The 20,777-nt window shown below is 46.4% G+C and overlaps 1 protein-coding gene across 1 annotated transcript in view; it reads right to left on the bottom strand.

The window, feature by feature from the left end:
• TERF1 (telomeric repeat binding factor 1) overlaps positions 1 to 19,672 on the bottom strand; it is a 50,942-nt gene extending 31,270 nt beyond the window's left edge. The window contains exons 1-5 of the mRNA XM_077270652.1: positions 19,345 to 19,672; positions 9,691 to 9,786; positions 9,454 to 9,590; positions 5,046 to 5,132; positions 658 to 807 (exon numbers count right to left, since the gene is read on the bottom strand). Of these exons, the coding sequence (XP_077126767.1) occupies positions 658 to 807; positions 5,046 to 5,132; positions 9,454 to 9,590; positions 9,691 to 9,786; positions 19,345 to 19,564 (690 nt within the window). The 5' untranslated portion in view covers positions 19,565 to 19,672. The remainder of the gene's footprint in view (positions 1 to 657; positions 808 to 5,045; positions 5,133 to 9,453; positions 9,591 to 9,690; positions 9,787 to 19,344) is intronic.
• Between the last annotated feature and the right edge of the window lie 1,105 nt (positions 19,673 to 20,777).

Genomic DNA, 20,777 nt, shown 5'->3' with positions numbered 1-20,777 from the left:
AAGAGAAACAAGTGTGAGGCCTAAAATACAAAAACACATTTCAGAAATGCTGTCATTTATGGAATGTGTGAAAAAAATGTACCCTCATGTATTATGTAGACTACATTAGAATCGTCTTAGGCTTAGTCACAACTTGCAATTTCCAAACAAAAAAAAAAAAACCCAGCAAAGCTGTCCTCGCTTTGGTATAAGGCTATGTGCACACGTTGCGGATTTTGCTGCGGATTCGCAGCGGATCTGCAGCTGCAGGTCCGCAGCAGCTTTCCATGCGTTTACAGTACAATGTAAACCTATGGGAAAAGCAATCCGCAGTGTCCATGCTGCGGAAAAAAAACGCGTGGAAATGCTGCAGGTTACATTCAGCAGCATGTAAATTCTTTGTGCGGATTCGGCAGCGGTTTACACCTGCTCCATAATAGGAATCCTCAGGTGTAAAACCGCAGGTGGAATCCGCACAAAATCCACATAAAAACCGGAGTAAATCGGCAGGTAAAACGCAGTGCCTTTTACCTGCGGATTTATGAAATCCACTGCGGAAAAATCCGCAGCCCTCAAAAATACGTGTGCACATAGCCTCATAGGTAGCCATGATGCCAGTGTGAACAGAACCACTTACTTACAACCTGCTTGCAAATCCCTACACCAAAGTTAACTCACCTGCAGCAAAAAGACAGGAGGCCTTCTGGTCAACATAAGACTGATGTAGGAGTTGATTTTCTTTAACATTTTGGCATAAGAAAAATTCTCAAGGAATTCATGGTATGGGTCTTTTTTACCAATCACCATAGACATTTTCATCCTCAAATACTAAGAAAAAAACAAAACAGAATAAGTATTTTATGTTTTATCACTATCTGCTTTACTTGAGGACATAACCCACTACAAAACCACGTTTTAAGCATTTAGAGTACGGATGAGCAAATCTTTTGAAAGGTGAATTCACCAACTTCGCCAAATTTTCCCAAAAAGTTTGATTTGAGGTGAATAAATTTGCATGAATTTCATTACCGGAAAACTTGCAATTGCTCAGAAAATACACGAGGGGATAGGAGAATCACACTGAACATAATAGCTAACACTAGGGTTGAGCGACTTTGACTGTTTTTAGGGTCGAGTCATATCTCTCTCTCTCTCTCTCTCCTCCCCCCCCCGTCCCGGCCCCAAAAATTGCGTTTTACAGATTGCAAATCCCTGCTGCGCACAAGCGATAAAATGATGATAGCCGTGCACGCCCCTAGCCCCTATGTCATCACTCTGCCCACACTCTTTCATTGGCTGAAAAAATGGCGCTAAACGCGTCATACGAAACGCGACTTTGGCGCCAAGATCGCGTACCGCATGGCCGACCCCACACAGGGATCGGGTCGGGTTTCATGAGACGCCGACTTTGCCAAAAGTCGGCGACTTATGAAAATGAACGATCCGTTTCGCTCAACCCTAGCTAACACTATACAGAAGTGAGATTTATAATTATTATTATTTATTATGCATTACTTATATAACCGTATCATATTCCACAGTGCTATTATTGCTGTCCCCAATGGGGCTCACAATCTACGTTCCCTATCAGTATGTCTTTGGAGTGTGGAAAGTAAACAGAGAACCTGGAGGAAACTCACACAAACACGGGGAGAACATACAAACTCCTTGCAGATGTTGTCCTTGGTGGGATTTGAACCCAGGACCCCATCACTGTAATAACAGTGCTAACCACTAATCCACCGTGCTGGTCAGAGGACTAACTCTGGAGATGGAAAACAACTCTGCCGTACAAACTGTGCTCCACTGGGAACCACTGATCTGTGATGGCCCCGGTACTGACCCCTACGCAAGGTATGATAAGCCACTAGATATCATAGCTGCAGGTCATTATGGGGAAGATGCAAAAAGACATTAACCCACTCTCTGATGCCTGATGCTTCAACAGTGTGGGAAATGGTGCAGAGCACATTTTTTTTTTTACGAATCACGAGTTGAATCTCAAAATGCACAAATTCGCGTGAAAACACAAAATTCAGGAAAATCAACGCAAACAACATGGATCGATCCACTCAGCTCTGATCTACAGCAATAGTCTCTAATCTCAGGTTCCCTTAGTACTGCTGTATAGCTGCAGACAATGGCAACATGTATGTCAAAGCATTACTGAAACTATGCACATACACCCAGGGCCAAGGCTAAGGCGCTTTACTGTGCAATTGCCTAGGGCCCCTAGTCATCTAGGGGCCCTCACCGTTTGCTGGAGAAACTACATTTGTAGAAACTGTTTGAGGATCTGTGGTGACATCACGGTCGTGTGACTTTGATGTCACCACACGTCTTTTACGGTGCAACAGTCCAGAAGCACTGACAAAGACATATATAGTGTGTGCATGTGATCTGTACATGCATGTTTCTGTAAGTATGTGCTCTGTATAAGTGTACGTGCTCTGCGTATGCAGCATGTCTCATTGTATGTTCTTTGTGCATGTATGTATCTGTATGTATGTGTTCTGTACATGCACGTTTCTGTAAGTATGTGCTCTGTGTATGCGTCTCTGTATATATGTATGTGCTGTGTATGCAGCATGTCTCCATGTATGTTCTTTGTGCATGTATGTATCTCCTCTGTGCATATATGTGCTGTGTATGCAACATATCTCCATGTATGTTCTTTGTGCATGTATGTATCTGCTCTGTGCATATATGTGCTCTGTGTATGCAAAGTCTCCATGTATGTTCTTTGTGCATGTATGTATCTCCTCTGTGCATATATGTGCTGTGTATGCAACATGTCTCCATGTATGTTCTTTGTGCATGTATGTATCTGCTCTGTGCATATATGTGCGGTGTATGCAACATGTCTCCATGTATGTTCTTTGTGCATGTATGCATCTGCTCTTTGCATATATGTGCTCTGTGTATGCGTCTCTGTATATACGTGCTGTGTATTCAACATATCTCCATGTATGTATGTATGTATGTATGTATGTATGTATGTATGTATGCGCCCTGTGCATATATGTGCTCTGTAAATGCATGTGTGTGTGTAACATGCATTATGTGTATACATGTATATATGTGTGTCATATACGTGTTTGCATGTAGCATACAAATGCATAAAAGCGGCAACAGCCATAGTCCAACAAACAAGCAAAATTCTGCTCATTCATGACGTGATTATATTGTTTATGCCAGAACAAAAATAATTGGTTTTCAGCAGCACATCGCCCTGTACAAATGGCAGATGTGCTGCTGAAAACATGATACTGTATGGGGACAGATTGATTGACTAGTGATTGTTCTGTGCCCAATAGTCTTTTAGTCCCGTCACATTAAGCGACGCTGCAGCGATAGCGACAACGATGCCGATCGCTGCAGCGTCGCTGTTTGATCGCTGGAGAGCTGTCATACAGACCGCTCTCCAGCGACCAACGATGCCGAGGTCCCCGGGTAACCAGGGTAAACATCGGGTTGCTAAGCGCAGGGCCGCGCTTAGTAACCCGATGTTTACCCTGGTTACCAGCGTAAAAGTAAAAAAAACAAACAGTACATACTCACCCAGCGTCCCCCAGCTTCTGCTTCCTGACACTGACTGAGCTCCGGCCCTAACAGCACAGCGGCTTTCACTTTCACTTTAGGGCCGGCGCTCAGTCAGTGTCAGGAAGCAGACGCTGGGGGAGGTATGACGCTGGGTGAGTATGTACTGTTTGTTTTTTTTACTTTTACGCTGGTAACGGCCCTGCGCTTGGTAACCCGATGTTTACCCTGGTTACCAGTGTAAAACATCGCTGGTATCGTTGCTTTTGCTGTCAAACACAACGATACACGGCGATCGGACGACCAAATAAAGTTCTGGACTTTATTCAGCGACCAGCGACATCACAGCAGGATCCTGATCGCTGCTGCGTGTCAAACTAAACGATATCGCTAGCGAGGACGCTGCAACGTCACGGATCGCTAGCGATATCGTTTAGTGTGACGGTACCTTTTGTCATGTAAAGAGGCCAATAAACAAGAATCGAACGACTTGAATATTGTGCTTGTTTAACAGCTTGGACTCCATGCATGTAAATGCAACCTAAATGTTCGTGTGTGATGATGCAATATGTGAGCATTCGTCTAAAACCGGCCCTGTGTAAGACAAACATTAATTGATTAACAATCATGACATCATCTTACATATGAATGGAGGGAGGAAGGGTGATATTAGGATAGGTGCCTGTGCAACTATTTCAGGACAGGTTTCTCTCAGTGTAACAAGAAAGGGGGCATTTTAGTCACTAAAGGGATTACCTCCCTAGACAGAATGAGTGTGATTTGCTAATTATAAGTATTTATTTATAATTACATATAATGTAGCAAATAAACTCACAAAAAGATGTTAAAAACTATTCTAGCTCAAACTTATATGGCGCACAAGCTGAAAAACTCGATCTGTAGAAATTATACAATGCAAGCCAAAAGCTAAAGTAAAACTGATAATTCACCATTAGGGTACCGTCACACAGTGCAATTTTGATCGCTACGACGGCACGATTCGTGACGTTCCAGCGATGCATTTACGATATCGTAGTGTCTGACACGCTACTGCGATCCGGATCCCCGCTGAGAATCGTACGTCGTAGCAGATCGTTTGAAACTTTCTTTCGTCGTCTAGTGTCCCGCTGTGGCGGCATGATTGCATTGTGTGACACAGGTTGTATACAATGTGCGCACAGTAACCAACGGCTTCTACATCGCAAATACGTCATGAAATTATCGCTCCAGCGCCGTGTATCGCAACGTGTGACCGCAGTATACGACGCTGGAGCGATACTTATACGACGCTGCAACGTCACGAATCGTGCCGTCGTAGCGATGAAAATGGCACCCTTACTTATAAAATATCGGTGCCACAATAACATTTATGACTTGCATTTAGCAAAAACACCACTAGATGGCTTCCTGACACTTATACAATAAATTATATACTCCGATCTCCAGTTCCTTCATGATTTGGGAACTTTTACCTATACATTTGCATAATATATTTAGCAGCTCGTTCACATGAAGATTTGAGAGACCTTGTTTGTCTCAGATTCTTCAAACTGTCGGTCAAGAACTTCTGATGACAACTTAAATCTTCCCTTTTCCATGCAAACGGTTACAGCCTATAAAAGAATACAAGTATAATTAGGAGGCAGCGAACTCACAGAATTCATTTGCATGTTCATGAAATAAACTTATAGAAACTCTAAAATTTCTGCAGCCAGAAAAACAGAGCTTTCACGCTCTAGAGCTGGTTCTCCGAGTGGGCAGCGTGCTGTATCCGGCCAGCTTAGGGTTTCCCTGCAACCCTCTGATTCCGCAGAGCCAACGCTGCCACAGCCATGGCAGGGCACATAGTTTGGGCCAACGACGCAACCATGCCACTAGTCCGAACTGTCAATCATCTGGAGCGCTCCTGAAGAATTAATATGGGAGACAACCTTTCACTTCACTCTGAGGTTCTCTTTTTAAGCATATTACCGTATATACTCGAGTATAAGCTGACCCGAGTATAAGCCGAGACCCCTAATTTTGCCACAAATAACTTGGAAAATGTAATGATTCGAGTATAAGTCTAGGGTGGAAAATGCAGCAGTCACGGACCGCTCCTGGCACATTAACCCCCGGCACACTGCGATCAAAGATTATCGCAGTGTCCCGGCGGTATAGAGAAGCATCGCGCAGGGAGGGGGCTCCCTGCGGGCTTCCCTGAGACCCTCGGAGCAACGCGATGTGATCGCGTTGCTCCGAGGGCCTCCTACCTCCTCCTCCCTGCAAGCCCCGGATCCAATATGGCCGCGGGGCTGCATCCGGGTCCTGCAGGGAGATGGTGGCTCAGAGCAGGCGCCTGCAAGCCTCCAGTAGTGCACGTCAGATCGCTGATCTGACACAGTGCACTGCAAAGTGTCAGATCAGCGATCTGACCCTATAACATGATGCCCCCCCCCCCCCCCCCCGGGGCAATGTTATAAAGTAAAAAAAAAATAATAATTCCTAAATAAAGAAAAAAATATATATATATTGTTCCCATAAATACATTTCTTTATTCTAAAACCCCCCCCAAAAAACAATAAAAGTACACATATTTAGTATCGCCGCGTCCGTAATGACCCGACCTATAAAACTGTCCCGCTAGTTAATCCCTTCAGTGAACACTGTAAAAAATAAAAAAAAGAGGCAAAAAACAACGCTTTATTATCATAGCGCCGAACAAAAAGTGGAATAACACGCGATCAACAACACGGATATAAATAAACATGGTACCGCTGAAAACGTCATCTTGTCCCGCAAAAAACGAGCCGCGATACAGCATCATCAGCAAAAAAATAAAAAAGTTATAGTCCTCAGAATTAAGTGATGCAAAAATAATTATTTTTTCTCTAAAATAGTTTTTATAGTATAAAAGCGCCAAAACATAAAAAAAGATATAAATGAGGTATCGCTGTAATCGTACTGACCCGAAGAATAAAACGGCTTTATCTATTTTACCAAACGTGGAACGGTATAAACAACCCCCCCCAAAAGAAATTCATGAATAGCTGGATTTTGGTCATTCTGCCTCACAAAAATTGGAATAAAAAGCTATCAAAAAATGTCAAGTGCCCAAAAATAGTACCAATAAAAACGTCAACTCGTCCCGCAAAAAACAAGACCTCACATGACTCTGTGTGGTTGGATTTGGGTTAGGGGCATGTTCGGGTTAGGGTTAGAGTTTGGATTAGGGTTAGGGGTGTGTTTGGGTTAGGGTTTCAGTTAGAATTGGGGGTTTCCACTGTTTAGGCACATCAATCTCAATTCCAGACAATTCTGCGTTCAAAAAGTAAAACAGTGCTTCTTCCCTTCCGAGTGCCCAAACAGGGGTTTACCCCAATATATGGGGTATCAGCGTACTCAGGACAAATTGGACAACAACTTTTGGGGTCCAATTTCTCTTGTTATCCTTGGGAAAATAAAACTTTGGGGGGCTAAAAAACCATTTTTGAGGGAAAAAAAATGATTTTTTATTTTCATGGCTCTGCGTTATAAACTGTAGTGAAACAAATGGGGGTTCAAAGTTCTCACAACACATCTAGATAAGTTCCTTGGGGGGGGGGTCTAGTTTCCAATATGGGGTCACTTGTGGGAGGTTTCTACTGTTTAGGTACATTAGGGGCTCTGCAAACGCAATGTGACAACTGCAGACCATTCCATCTAAGTCTGCATTCCAAACGGCGCTCCTTCCCTTCCGAGCTCTGCCATGCACCCAAACGGTGGTTCCCCCCCACATATGGGGTTTCAGCGTAGTCAGGAGAAATTGGACAACAACTTTTGGGGTCCAATTTCTCCTGTTACCCTTGGGAAAATACAAAACTGTGGGCTAAAAAATAATTTTTGTGAAAAAAAAGAATTTTTATTTTCACGGCTCTGCGTTATAAACTGTAGTGAAACACTTAGAGGTTCAAAGCTCTCACAACACATCTAGATAAGTTCCTTAGGGGGTCTACTTTCCAAAATGGTGTCACTTGTGGGGGGTTTCAATGTTTAGGCACATCAGGGGCTCTCCAAACGCGACATGGTGTCCCATCTCAATTCCAGTCAATTTTGCATTGAAAAGTCAAATGGCGCTCCTTCCCTTCCGAGCTCTGCCATGCGCCCAAAAAGTGGTTTACCCCCACATATGGGGTATCAGCGTACTCAGGACAAATTGCACAACAACTTTTGGGGTCCAATTTCTTCTCTTACCTTTGGGAAAATAAAAAATGTGGGGCGAAAATATCATTTTTGTGAAAAAATATGATTTTTCATTTTTTTTTAAACATTCCAAAAATTCCTGTGACACACTTGAAGGGTAAATAAACTTCTTGAATGTGGTTTTGAGCACCTTGAGGGGTGCAGTTTTTAGAATGGTGTCAAACTTGGCTATTTTCTATCATATAGACCTTCAAAATGACTTCAAATGTGATGTGGTCCCTAAAAAAAAAATGGTGTTGTAAAAATGAGAAATTGCTGGTCAACTTTTAACCCTTATAACTCCCTAACAAAAAAAAAAATTTTGGTTCCAAAATTGTGCTGATGTAAAGTAAACATGTGGGAAATGTTAGTTAAATTAAGTATTTGTGTGACATATTTCTGTGATTTAAGGGCATAAAAATTCAAATTTGGAAAATTGTGAAATTTTCAAAATTTTCGCCAAATTTCCGTTTTTTCATAAACGCTGGTAATATCAAAGAAATTTTACCACTATCATGAAGTACAATATGTCACGAGAAAACAATGTCAGAATCATCAGGATGCGTTGAAGCGTTCCAGAGTTATAACCTCACAAAGGGACAGTGGTCAGAATTGTAAAAATTGGCCCGGTCATTAACGTGCAAACCACCCTTGGGGCTTAATGGGTTAAAGTGAACCTGTCAGCGGGATTTTGCTAAGTAAACTACAGGCATTGTCATGTTGGTGCTGTTCCACTCATTAAAATGATACCTGGGGTGAAGGAATCCGTCTTGTGGTTCTTGTGTAATCAGTGTTAGAAATTTTCAGCTAATGATATGTCCGTGCTCCAGGGCGGAACTATAGGCAGGGTCTTATCATCCTGCTCTAGGCCAGATAAACTAAAGAAAGACCTGACCACAGGCCGCCCTGAAGCACAAACATGTTCCTCATAATAGAGACAGAGAGAAACAGACAGACTGTGCTTCGGGGCTGCCTGTGGGCAGGTCATTCCTTAGTTTCTCTGGCCTAGAGCAGGAAGATAAGACTCTGCCTACAGTCCTGCCTGCTCTCGCTGTTATCAGTTGAATATAACTCAACATTCTCCCATGCTTGCGCTGATCACATCACGAGCAGGGGAGAATGATAAGAGTGATCTTCAGCACCCAGCAGCGGGGAACAGCACTAACTGTACCGCTGCTTCCTAAGCACCGGTATGAGTAACATTGATGACACACTGATAGTATCCGTGTGTAATCAGTGTGCGTTTTGCATCCTGTGCTGATGTTTAAAAACGGACATGTAAGCGTATTCTGCCTACTGAAAAACATTCTGTGGAAACACACTGACGTGCACAGACCCATTCACTTGAGTGTGTCTACCTGTGTAAGTGTCTCTGGTGCGTGTGAAAAGTGTCACCACACGTACCAGACATACTGAAGTCTGAAAAAGCCCTTACATGGAGCTTGGATCCTGTGAAAATCAAATAAATCCTACTCTGATGGCACACAGTTTACAACTTTACAGTACCGTAATACATTAATGCTTAAATGTTTATTCTAACTGGACATCTAAAGTAATGCGCTCGCAATGATTTTTTTTTACTGACCCGACTTTCCATAAATGCAGTGATTTTATCATGTTTTCAGAAAATAGTGCCCAAAAAAAGAAGCATCGGGTATATGGTCTAATATTACCTCTAATTATCACAGCAAAAAACAGCAAAACAAAAAATGCGCTTCAACTTTGGTTCCTTACCTGAACCTTAACCAATGTTTTTATTTCTTCTTGGAGAATTCTCAGGTCGTTGTCTTCTTCTTCCTTAATAATCTGATCCCACACCACTGCAGCAGCTTCTAGAGGTGTTAGCGTCTCATCTGATTCAAACTGCACATCTAGAGAAAATGGCATGTAACGCGCATGTTTGGTTTGATGCATTAGGACAAAAGGATTGGACTAGAGACACAAAATAACAACATAGGAATCGTGTTTTACCAAGATGCTTTCCTTGTGCTACTCGGGTGAGGAACTGTGATACTAAGACGGCTTTTGATTTCTCTGAATCCAATGTTGATAGACCCTCCAGAATCACTGTGAATGAAAGTAAATAAGTCAGCATAATCTTTTATTTGCCCTGACTAGATAGGAGTGTTTAGCAAATATAAGGAGCAAAATCATGCAAAATCTCTGCCAAGGGCAGGGGATTGTCATCTCCCCACTTCTAGGGAGCAATCAGGAAAAGGCTTCCAGGGTAGGCAATGTCCAAGCTAGATAAGGCCTTAAAGAAAGTACCACATGTTGGTTCTGAGGTTTCAATGTTTGGGAAACTCCTAGGTAGTTATGTGCTATATTCTTGCTTAGTCAAATGGCAACATCGTGGGAGCCATACATCTTCACATCCTCCCTGCTCTTCTGCGGCACACACTGGGATGTCAATCATATTGCTGTGGGCATCTGAAGGGCAGTGACCAAAACAGGCAATTCTACATGCCCAATTTTTTTGCTGAATCGCATTTACCAGACAGATTAAAAAGTTTTATATTTTCATAGATTGGAGATTTACGGACACAACATCATATACAGTGGGTACAGAAAGAATTCAGACCCCTTTAAATTTTTCACTCTTTGTTTCATTGCAGCCATTTGGTAAATTCAAAAATGTTCACTTTTTTTCTCAATGTACACTCTGCACCCCATCTTGAATGAAAAAAAAAACAAAACAGAAATGTAGTAATTTTTGCAAATTTTTTAAATAAGAAAAACTGAAATATCACATGGTCAAAAGTATTCAGACCCTTTGCTCAGTATTGAGTAGAAGCACCCTTTTGAGCTAGTACAGCCATGAGTCTTCTTGGGAATGATGCAACAAGTTTTTCACACCTGGATTTGGGGATCCTCGGCCATTCTTCCTTGCGGATCCTCTCCAGTTCCGTCAGGTTGGATGGTGAACGTTGGTAGACAGCCATTTTCAGGTCTCTCCAGGAGATGCTCAATTGGGTTTAGGTCAGGTCTCTGGCTGGGCCAGTCAAGGATGGTCACAGAGTTGTTCTGAAGCCACTCCTTTGTTATTTTAGTTGTGTTCTTAGGGTCATTGTCTTGTTGGAAGGTGAATCTTCGGCCAAGTCTGAGGTCCAGAGCACTCTGGAAGAGGTTTTCATCTAGGATATCTCTGTACTTGGCCGCATTCATGTTTCTTTCAATGACAACCAGTCATCCTGTTCCTGCAGCTGAAAAACACCCCCATAGCATGATGCTGCCACCACCATGTTTCACTGTTGGGATTGTATTGGGTAGGTGATGAGAAGTGCCTGTTTTTCTCCACACATACCCCTAAGGCTATTTGCACATATTCCGGATTTTTCCTTATAAAAACGTGATAAAAACGCACACATTAAGCATCCTATTAATAGAATGCAATCCGCATTTTGTATGCACATGCTGAGTTTTTTTCCCGGTGCGGAAATGCATTCCGGAAAACAACGCAGCATGTTCATTAATTTGCGGAATCGCGGGGATTCTGCACACATAGGAATGCATTGATTTGCTTACTTCCCGCAAGGGGCTATGCCCACCATACGGGAAGTAAGCAGATCATGTGCGGATGGTACCCAGGGTGGAGGAGAGGAGACTCTCCTCCAGGCCCTGGTAACCATATAATTGTTAAAAAAGAATTAAAATAAAAAAAATAGTGATATACTCACCTTCCGATGGCCCCAGGAGTCCTCCCGCCTCTCAGCGGTGCACGCGGCGGCTTCAGTTCCCAGGGATGCTGTGTGCGAAGGACCTGGGATGAAGTCGCTGTCACGTGACATCATCCCAGGTCCTTCGCACACAGCATCCCAGCCGCCGCGTGCACGGCTGAGGAGATCGGGGGCCGTCGGAAGGTGAGAATAACCATTTTTTTAAATCATTTTTAACATTAGATCTTTGTACTATTGATGCTGCATAGGCATCAATAGTAAAAAGTTGGTCACACTTGTCAAACACTATGTTTGACAAGTGTGACCAACCTGTCAATCAGTTTTCCAAGACATGCTACAGATCGCTTGGAAAACGCTAGCATTCTGCAAGCTAATTACAGTTGCAAAACGATAGTGTTTAGCGGGAAAACGCATGCCAATTCTGCATGCGATATACCCACGGCAGGAGTTGCAGAATTGTTGCGGAAATTTCAGCGGCAATTCTGCAACATGTGCACTTGGCCTTAGAATTTTCACCAAAAAGGTCTATCTTCATCTCATCAGACCAGGGAGTCTTATTTTTCATAGTCTGGGAGTCCTTCATGTGTTTTTTTTAGCAAACTCTATGCGGGCTTTCATATGTCTTGCACTGAGGAGAGGCTTCCGTCTGGCCACTCACCATAAAGGCCCGACTGGTGGACGGCTGCAGTGATAGTTGACTTTGTGGAACTTTCTCCCATCTCCCTACTGCATCTCTGTAGCACAGCCACAGTGATCTTGGGGCTCGTCTTTACCTCTCTCACCAAGGCTCTTCTCCCACGATTGCTCAGTTTGGCTGGACGGCCAGGTCTAGGAAGACTTCTGGTGGTCCCAAACTTCTTCTGTTTAAGGATTATGGAGGCCACTGTGCTATTAGGAACCTTGAGTACTGCAGAAATTCTGTTGTAACCTTGGCCAGATCTGTGCCTTGCCACAATTCTGTCTCTGAGCTCCTTGGCTAGTTCCTTTGACCTCATGATTCTAATTTGGTCTGACATGCACTGTGAGCTGCGAGGTCTTATATAGACAGGTGTGTGCCTTTCCAAATCAAGTCCTATCAGTTTAAGGCTCCCGTCACACTAGCAGTATTTGGTCAGTATTTTACATCAGTATTTGTAAGCCAAAACCAGGAGTGGGTGATAAATGCAGAAGTGGTGCATATGTTTCTATTATACTTTTCCTCTAATTGTTCCACTCCTGGTTTGGCTGATGTAAAATACTGACCAAATACTGCTAGTGTGACGACAGCCTTATTAAACACAGCTGGCCTTCAATGAAGGAGTAGAACCATCTCAAGGAGGATCATAAGGAAATGGACAGCATGTGACTTAAATATGAGTGTCTGAGCAAAGGGTCTGAATACTTATGACTATGTGATATTTCAGGTTTTTCTTTTTTAATAAACTTTGCAAAAATTTCTACATTTCTGTTTTTTTTTTTTAGTCAAGATGGGGTGCAGAGTGTACATTAATGTGAAAAAAATGAACTTTTTGAATTTACCAAATGGCTGCAATGAAACAAAGAGTGAAAAATTTAAAGGGGTCTGAATACTTTCCGTACCCACTGTAAATCTCTAGCCTTGTACAGGCGCAAACTAAACAGAATAGACCCTGGATATTCATACATGGCCCTTCAATTGTGCGATCCTGGTGGGGCTTCCAGTTGAATGTTCATTTTACTCCTCACAAGCAGTGCAGTGCCAAGAGTGCTGAAACTGCTCGCAGTGCTGCGAGTGGTGACTGTATTTGCTCCGGGCGTGCTTATAGCCGGTGCTAACAGTGCTGTGAGTGGTGACTGTATTTGCTCTGGCAGGGCTTACAGTATATCCGCTGCTCAGAGTGCTGCGAGTGGTGACTGGTGTTGTTCCGAGAGTGCTAATAGTCGCTGCTCACAGTGTTGTGAGTGGTGACTGTATTTGCTCTGGGCGTGCTTATAGCTGCTGCTCACAGTGCTGTGAGTGGTGACTGTATTTGCTCTGGGCGTGCTTATAGCCGCTGCTCACAGTGCTGTGAGTGGTGACTGTGTTTGCTCCTGGCGAGCTTATAGCCGCTGCTCACAGTGCTCTGAATGGTGACTGTATTTGCTCCGGGCGTGCTTATAGCCGCTGCTCACTGTGCTGTGAGTGGTGACTGTATTTGCTCTGGCAGGGCTTACAGTATATCCGCTACTCAGAGTGCTGCGAGTGGTAACTGATGTTGCTCCGAGCGTGCTTATAGCCGCTGCTCACAGTGCTGTGAGTGGTGACTGTATTTTCTCCGGTTGTGCTTATAGCCGCTGCTCACAGTGCTGTGAGTGGTGACTGTATTTGCTCCAGGCGTGCTTATAGCCGCTGCTCAGTGTTGTGAGGGGTGACTGTATTTGCCCTGGGCATGCTTATAGACGCTGCTCACAGTGTAATGAGTGGTGACTGACTGTATTTGCTCCAGGCGTGCTTATAGTCGCTGCTCAGTGTTGTGAGTGGTGACTGTATTTGTTCTGGTTGTGCTTATAGCCGCTGCTCACTGTGCTGTGAGTGGTGACTGTATTTGCTCTGGCAGGGCTCACAGCATATCCGCTGCTCAGAGTGCTGCGAGTGGTGACTGGTGTTGCTCTGAGTTTGCTTATAGTCGCTGCTCAGTGTTGTGAGTGGTGACTGTATTTCCTCAGGGCATGCTTATAGCCGCTGCTCACAGTGTTGTGAGTGGTGACTGTATTTGCTCCAGGCGTGCTTATAGCCGCTGCTCAGAGTGCTGTGAGAGGAGACTGTATTTGCTCCGGGCGTACTTATAGCTGCTGCTCACCGTGCTGTGAGTGGTGACTGTATTTGCTCCAGGCGTGCTTATAGTCACTGCTCACAGTGCTGTGAGTGGTGACTGTATTTGCTCCGGGCGTGCTTATAGCCGCTGCTCACTGTGCTGTGAGTGGTGACTGTATTTGCTTCAGGCATGCTTATAGTGGCTGCTCAGTGTTGTGAGTGGTGACTGTATTTGCTCCGGGCGTGCTTATAGCTGCTGCTCAGTGCTGTGAGTGGTGACTGTGTTTGCTCCTGGCGTGCTTATAGCCGCTGCTCACAGTGCTCTGAGTGGTGACTGTATTTGCTCCGGGCGTGCTTATAGCCGCTGCTCACAGTGTTGTGAGGGGTGACTGTATTTGCCCTGGGCATGCTTATAGCCGTTGCTCACAGTGTAATGAGTGGTGACTGACTGTATTTGCTCCAGGCGTGCTTATAGTCGCTGCTCAGTGTTGTGAGTGGTGACTGTATTTGTTCTGGTCGTGCTCATAGCCGCTGCTCACTGTGCTGTGAGTGGTGACTGTATTTGCTCTGGCAGGGCTTACAGTATATCCGCTGCTCAGAGTGCTGCGAGTGGTGACTGGTGTTGCTCTGAGTTTGCTTATAGTCGCTGCTCAGTGTTGTGAGTGGTGACTGTATTTGCTCCAGGCGTGCTTATAGCCGCTGCTCACAGTGCTGTGAGAGGAGACTGTATTTGCTCCGGGCGTACTTATAGCCGCTGCTCACCGTGCTGTGAGTGGTGACTGTATTTGCTCCAGGCGTGCTTATAGTCGCTGCTCACAGTGCTGTGAGTGGTGACTGTATTTGCTCCGGGCGTGCTTATAGCCGCTGCTCACTGTGCTGTGAGTGGTGACTGTATTTGCTCTGGCAGGGCTTACAGTATATCCGCTGCTCAGAGTGCTGCGAGTGGTAACTAATGTTGCTCCGAGCGTGCATATCGTCGCTGCTCACAGTGTTGTGAGTGGTGACTGCATTTGCCCTGGGCATGCTTATAGCCGCTGCTCACAGTGCTGTGAGTGGTGACTGTATTTGCTCCGGGCGCGCTCATAGTCGCTGCTCACAGTGTTGTGAGTGGTGACTGATGTTGCTCCGGGCGTGTTTATAGCCGCTGCTCACAGTGTTGTGAGGGGTGACTGTATTTGCCCTGGGCATGCTTATAGCCGTTGCTCACAGTGTAATGAGTGGTGACTGACTGTATTTGCTCCAGGCGTGCTTATAGTCGCTGCTCAGTGTTGTGAGTGGTGACTGTATTTGTTCTGGTCGTGCTCATAGCCGCTGCTCACTGTGCTGTGAGTGGTGACTGTATTTGCTCTGGCAGGGCTTACAGTATATCCGCTGCTCAGAGTGCTGCGAGTGGTGACTGGTGTTGCTCTGAGTTTGCTTATAGTCGCTGCTCAGTGTTGTGAGTGGTGACTGTATTTGCTCCAGGCGTGCTTATAGCCGCTGCTCACAGTGCTGTGAGAGGAGACTGTATTTGCTCCGGGCGTACTTATAGCCGCTGCTCACCGTGCTGTGAGTGGTGACTGTATTTGCTCCAGGCGTGCTTATAGTCGCTGCTCACAGTGCTGTGAGTGGTGACTGTATTTGCTCCGGGCGTGCTTATAGCCGCTGCTCACTGTGCTGTGAGTGGTGACTGTATTTGCTCTGGCAGGGCTTACAGTATATCCGCTGCTCAGAGTGCTGCGAGTGGTAACTAATGTTGCTCCGAGCGTGCATATCGTCGCTGCTCACAGTGTTGTGAGTGGTGACTGCATTTGCCCTGGGCATGCTTATAGCCGCTGCTCACAGTGCTGTGAGTGGTGACTGTATTTGCTCCGGGCGCGCTCATAGTCGCTGCTCACAGTGTTGTGAGTGGTGACTGATGTTGCTCCGGGCGTGTTTATAGCCGTTGCTCAGTGTTGTGAGTGGTGACTGTATTTGCACCAGGTGTGCTTATAGTCACTGCTCAGTGCTGTGAGTGGCGACAGTATTTGCTCCAGGTGTGCTTACAGCCGTTACTCCCAGTGCTGCGAGTGGTGACTGTAGTTGCACCTGAAAGCTGGCAGCTCCCAGGAGGAATTAAGGGACTTTTCTACCAGTAGATGCGCTTTCAGTTTGGGATTGGGGACATGACAGGTTCCCTTTAAGAAAAAAAAAAAGAAAAAAAAAAAATCAAATGCATATTTAGTATAATTTCATCCATACAAGACTAGGAAATCAAAAAAAAAAAAAAAAAAAAAACCTATAAATTAAAGGGAATCTGTCACCTAATTTTGGGCCTATAAACTGCGGCCACCGCCATCAGGGGCTTATATATATACTAGATGGTGGCCCGATTCTAACGCATCGGGTATTCTAGAATATGCATGTCCACGTAGTATATTGCACAGGCCACGTAGTGTATTGCTCAGCCACGTAGTATATTGCACAGCGACGTAGTATATTGCCCATCCACGTAGTATAATGCCCAGTGACGTAGTATATTGCCCAGCCATGTAGTATATTGCCCAGTGACGTAGTATATTGCCCAGCCATGTAGTATATTGCCCAGTGACGTAGTATATAGCCCAGCCACGTAGTATATAGCCCAGCCATGTAGTATATTGCCCAGTGACGTAGTATAAAGCACAGAGCCACGTAGTATATTGCTCAGCCACTTGGTATATTGCCCAGTGACGTAGTATATTGCAGCGACGTAGTATACAGCACAGAGCCACGTAGTATATTGCCCAGCCACGTACTCTATTGCCCAGCCATATAGTATATTGCCTAGCTACGTAGTAGATTGCCCAGCCACGTATGTCACGGGTTAAAAAATAAACATACTCACCTTCCGATCCGAGAGCCCCTTGTAGTTCTAACATACTCACCATACTTGTAGTTCTGTCGCCTGTGCGCGGTACGGGCGACAGCTTCCGGTCCCAGGGTGTGATGACGTCGCGGTCACATGACCGTGACATCATGGCAGGTCCTGCTCGCGCAGGCGCGCAGGGCCTGTGATGACGTCGCGGTCACATGACCGTGACGTCATGGCAGGTACTTCTGCCATACGATCCTTGGTACCGGAACCTGGCGCTTGCACAGAGCGGTTACCGGAGGGTGGCGAGGAGCGGGAAAGGCAGCGGAAGGTGAGTATATGATTTTTTATTTTTTTGTTATTATTTTTAACATTAGATCCTTTTACTATTGATGCTGCATAGGCAGCGTCAATAGTAAAAACTTGGTCACACAGGTTTAATAGCGGCGGTAACGGAGTGAGTTACCCGCGGCATTACGCGGTCCGTTACCGCTGGCATTAACCCTGTGTGAGCCGTGACTGTGGGGAGTATGGAGCGGCCGCCCGGCACTGACTGCAGGGGAGTAGGGAGGGACTAATTGGACTGTGCCCGTCGCTGATTGGTCGCGGCAGCCATGACAGGCAGCTGGCGAGACCAATCAGCGAATGAATAACCGTGATGGAAGTTGCCGACAGAAGGACAGACAGAAAGACGGAAGTACCCCTTAGACAATTATATGTATATATAGATACTCACCCAGGGGCGGTCCCGGTTCGGTCCGATGGGCGTCGTAGGTCCGGCGCCTCCCTTCTTCATACCATGCTGTCCTCTTCTTTGCTTTCTGCCGCGGCTCCGGCGCAGGCGTACTGATTTGCTCTGTTGAGGGCAGCGCAAAGTACTGCAGTGCGCAGGCGCCGGGAAAGGTCAGAGAGGCCCGGAGCCTGCAGTACTTTGCTCTGCTCTGATAAAATACACCTGTGCAGGATCGCGGCATGAAGCAAAGAAGAGGACGTCATCCTATGAAGATGGGAGGCCCCGGACCGTGACACCCATCGGACCACCCCTGGGTGAGTATAAGGCTGCTTTCACACTAGCGTCATACGATGCACGTCGCAATGTGTTGTTTTGGAGAAAAAACGCATCCTGCAAAATTGCCTGCAGGATGCGTTTTTTCTCCATAGACTTGCATTAGCGACGCATTGCCACACGTTGCATCCGTCGTGCGACGGATGCGTCGGCACAAAAAAAGTTACATGTAACGTTTTTTGGTGCGTCGTGTCCGCCATTTCCGACCGCGCATGCGCGGCCGAAACTCCGCCCCCTCCTCCCCGGACATCACAATGGGGCAGCGGATGCATTGTAAAACTACATCCGCTGCCCCCGTTGTTTTTCTTCCACTGTATGCGTCGGTACGTCGCATTGCAACGTGCGTCGCATGACGCTAGTGTGAAAGTAGCCTAATCTAACCTCTTTTTCTCATCTTTCAGGATACATTGGGGGCTTATCTACAGCATTACAGAATGCTGTAGATAAGCCCCTGATGCCGGTGGCCGCAGTTTATAGTGGCAAAATTAGGTGAGATTCCCTTTAAATGCTGTACAGAAAAAAAAAAGAAACAGCAAAATTGCCGTTTCGCGGTCGCTGCACTAGTCAAAAAAAATAAATAAATTAAAATATCACAAAAATTCCAGGAGAAAATCATTTGTACCCCAAACATGGTACCATGAAAAACAAGTCCTAACACAGCTCCAGCTATGGAAAAATGTCAAGTTATGGGCTTGTATAATGGAGACACAACACGTTTTTCCTTCTACAAGCCTCTAAAATAATAAGAATAGTAAACCTCTGTATAAGTTTGGTGTCGCCGTCACTTTTACCGCACAATAAATGCTGTAAATAGCAGAATTTGAATTATTTGCACCGTATCACCAGCTGGTAGTTGCGCCATTTTTAGGTGCAATATATGGTTAAAAATAAACAAACCTCCTTGTCCTGTAAAACCTAAACCATCATGTGGCTGCTGTAAAAAACAAGGTTATAAAAATATACATGAAAACATCATGAGACCCGCACTATATAATGTCTACGTTATTAACGGTCAGAGGTTTCCAGTGATAATGCCCTATCACTATGTAATCTGACCAGTCAGGGGCGGCGCGCTATTATGCCGGACATGGACCGCACGTGAGAAGGCGGTAACCCTCCGCCAGCACTAATGATAACCAGGGCATTGGCCGACGCTCAGAGCCGCGCCCAATCACAGCCAGCTATAAGCACCGCCGCAGCACAGCGCTGGCACGTAACGCTCAGTGCTTTGGTCGGCGCACTGATACAGGAACCGAAGCTCTGCGCAAATAGTTCCGTCCTCTCGTCATTCCACTTCACACTGACTCCTTCACATTACCTTCCATTGCTCGGCACATGCGCTGGAAATCCTCCGCCCGGTCTTCAAGAGAAAAGTAACGGCACAAACTGGCGAACATGTAATCAAACACCCAGGATGAAGCCACATGTGCCACCTGGTCGAAGGAAACCATCGCCTCCGGTGCGCCGTCCTCCATAGTTTCCATAGTCGCTGCCTCTGTTATGAACACTACCACGCTCAAATAAAGTGCAGTGCGCATGCGTGCATTCAGCGCAGTTTCCCGCCATTCAGATTCAAATGTTCGGTGCTGTTGTCCTGAGGTGGCGATAGGAGCGGAGTGAGCGCGGACACACAGCGGGCAGCGCTGCTCATTGGTGACAGACACCGGGACACACACCGGGCAGCGCTGCTCATTGGTGACAGACACCGGGACACACACCGGGCAGCGCTGCTCATTGGTGACAGACACCGGGACACACAGCGGGCAGCGCTGCTCATTGGTGACAGACACCGGGACACACAGCGGGCAGCGCTGCTCATTGGTGACAGACACCGGGACACACACCGGGCAGCGCTGCTCATTGGTGACAGACACCGGGACACACAGCGGGCAGAGCTGCTCATTGGTGACAGACACCGGGACACACAGCGGGCAGCGCTGCTCATTGGTGACAGACACCGGGACACACAGCGGGCAGCGCTGCTCATTGGTGACAGACACCGGGACACACAGCGGGCAGCGCTGCTCATTGGTGACAGACACCGGGACACACAGCGGGCAGCGCTGCTCATTGGTGACAGACACCGGGACACACAGCGGGCAGCGCTGCTCATTGGTGACAGACACCGGGACACACAGCGGGCAGCGCTGCTCATTGGTGACAGACACCGGGACACACAGCGGGCAGCGCTGCTCATTGGTGACAGACACCGGGACACACAGCGGGCAGCGCTGCTCATTGGTGACAGACACCGGGACACACACCGGGCAGCGCTGCTCATTGGTGACAGACACCGGGACACACAGCGGGCAGCGCTGCTCATTGGTGGCACACACCGGGACACACAGCGGGCAGCACTGCTCATTGGTGGCACACACCGGGACACACAGCGGGCAGCGCTGCTCATTGGTGACAGACACCGGGACACACACCGGGCAGCGCTGCTCATTGGTGACAGACACCGGGACACACAGCGGGCAGCGCTGCTCATTGGTGGCACACACCGGGACACACAGCGGGCAGCGCTGCTCATTGGTGGCACACACCGGGACACACAGCGGGCAGCGCTGCTCATTGGTGGCACACACCGGGCAGCGCTGCTCATAGGTGACAGAATAGCTCAGCCTCTGTCTCCTTCCTGGTTACACCGCTGTACTCTTCAGCCCTGCGCCTTTTACTTGATGCTATGGGACATTTTGCAGACTAGACATGGCGGCTTCTGACTGAAGAGGACACTTCATTTAACCCATT

The sequence above is a fragment of the Ranitomeya variabilis genome, chromosome 6 (genome assembly GCF_051348905.1).
Source record: "Ranitomeya variabilis isolate aRanVar5 chromosome 6, aRanVar5.hap1, whole genome shotgun sequence".
Classification (NCBI taxonomy): domain Eukaryota; kingdom Metazoa; phylum Chordata; class Amphibia; order Anura; family Dendrobatidae; genus Ranitomeya; species Ranitomeya variabilis.
This window is presented reverse-complemented; position numbering and strand designations above follow the sequence as displayed.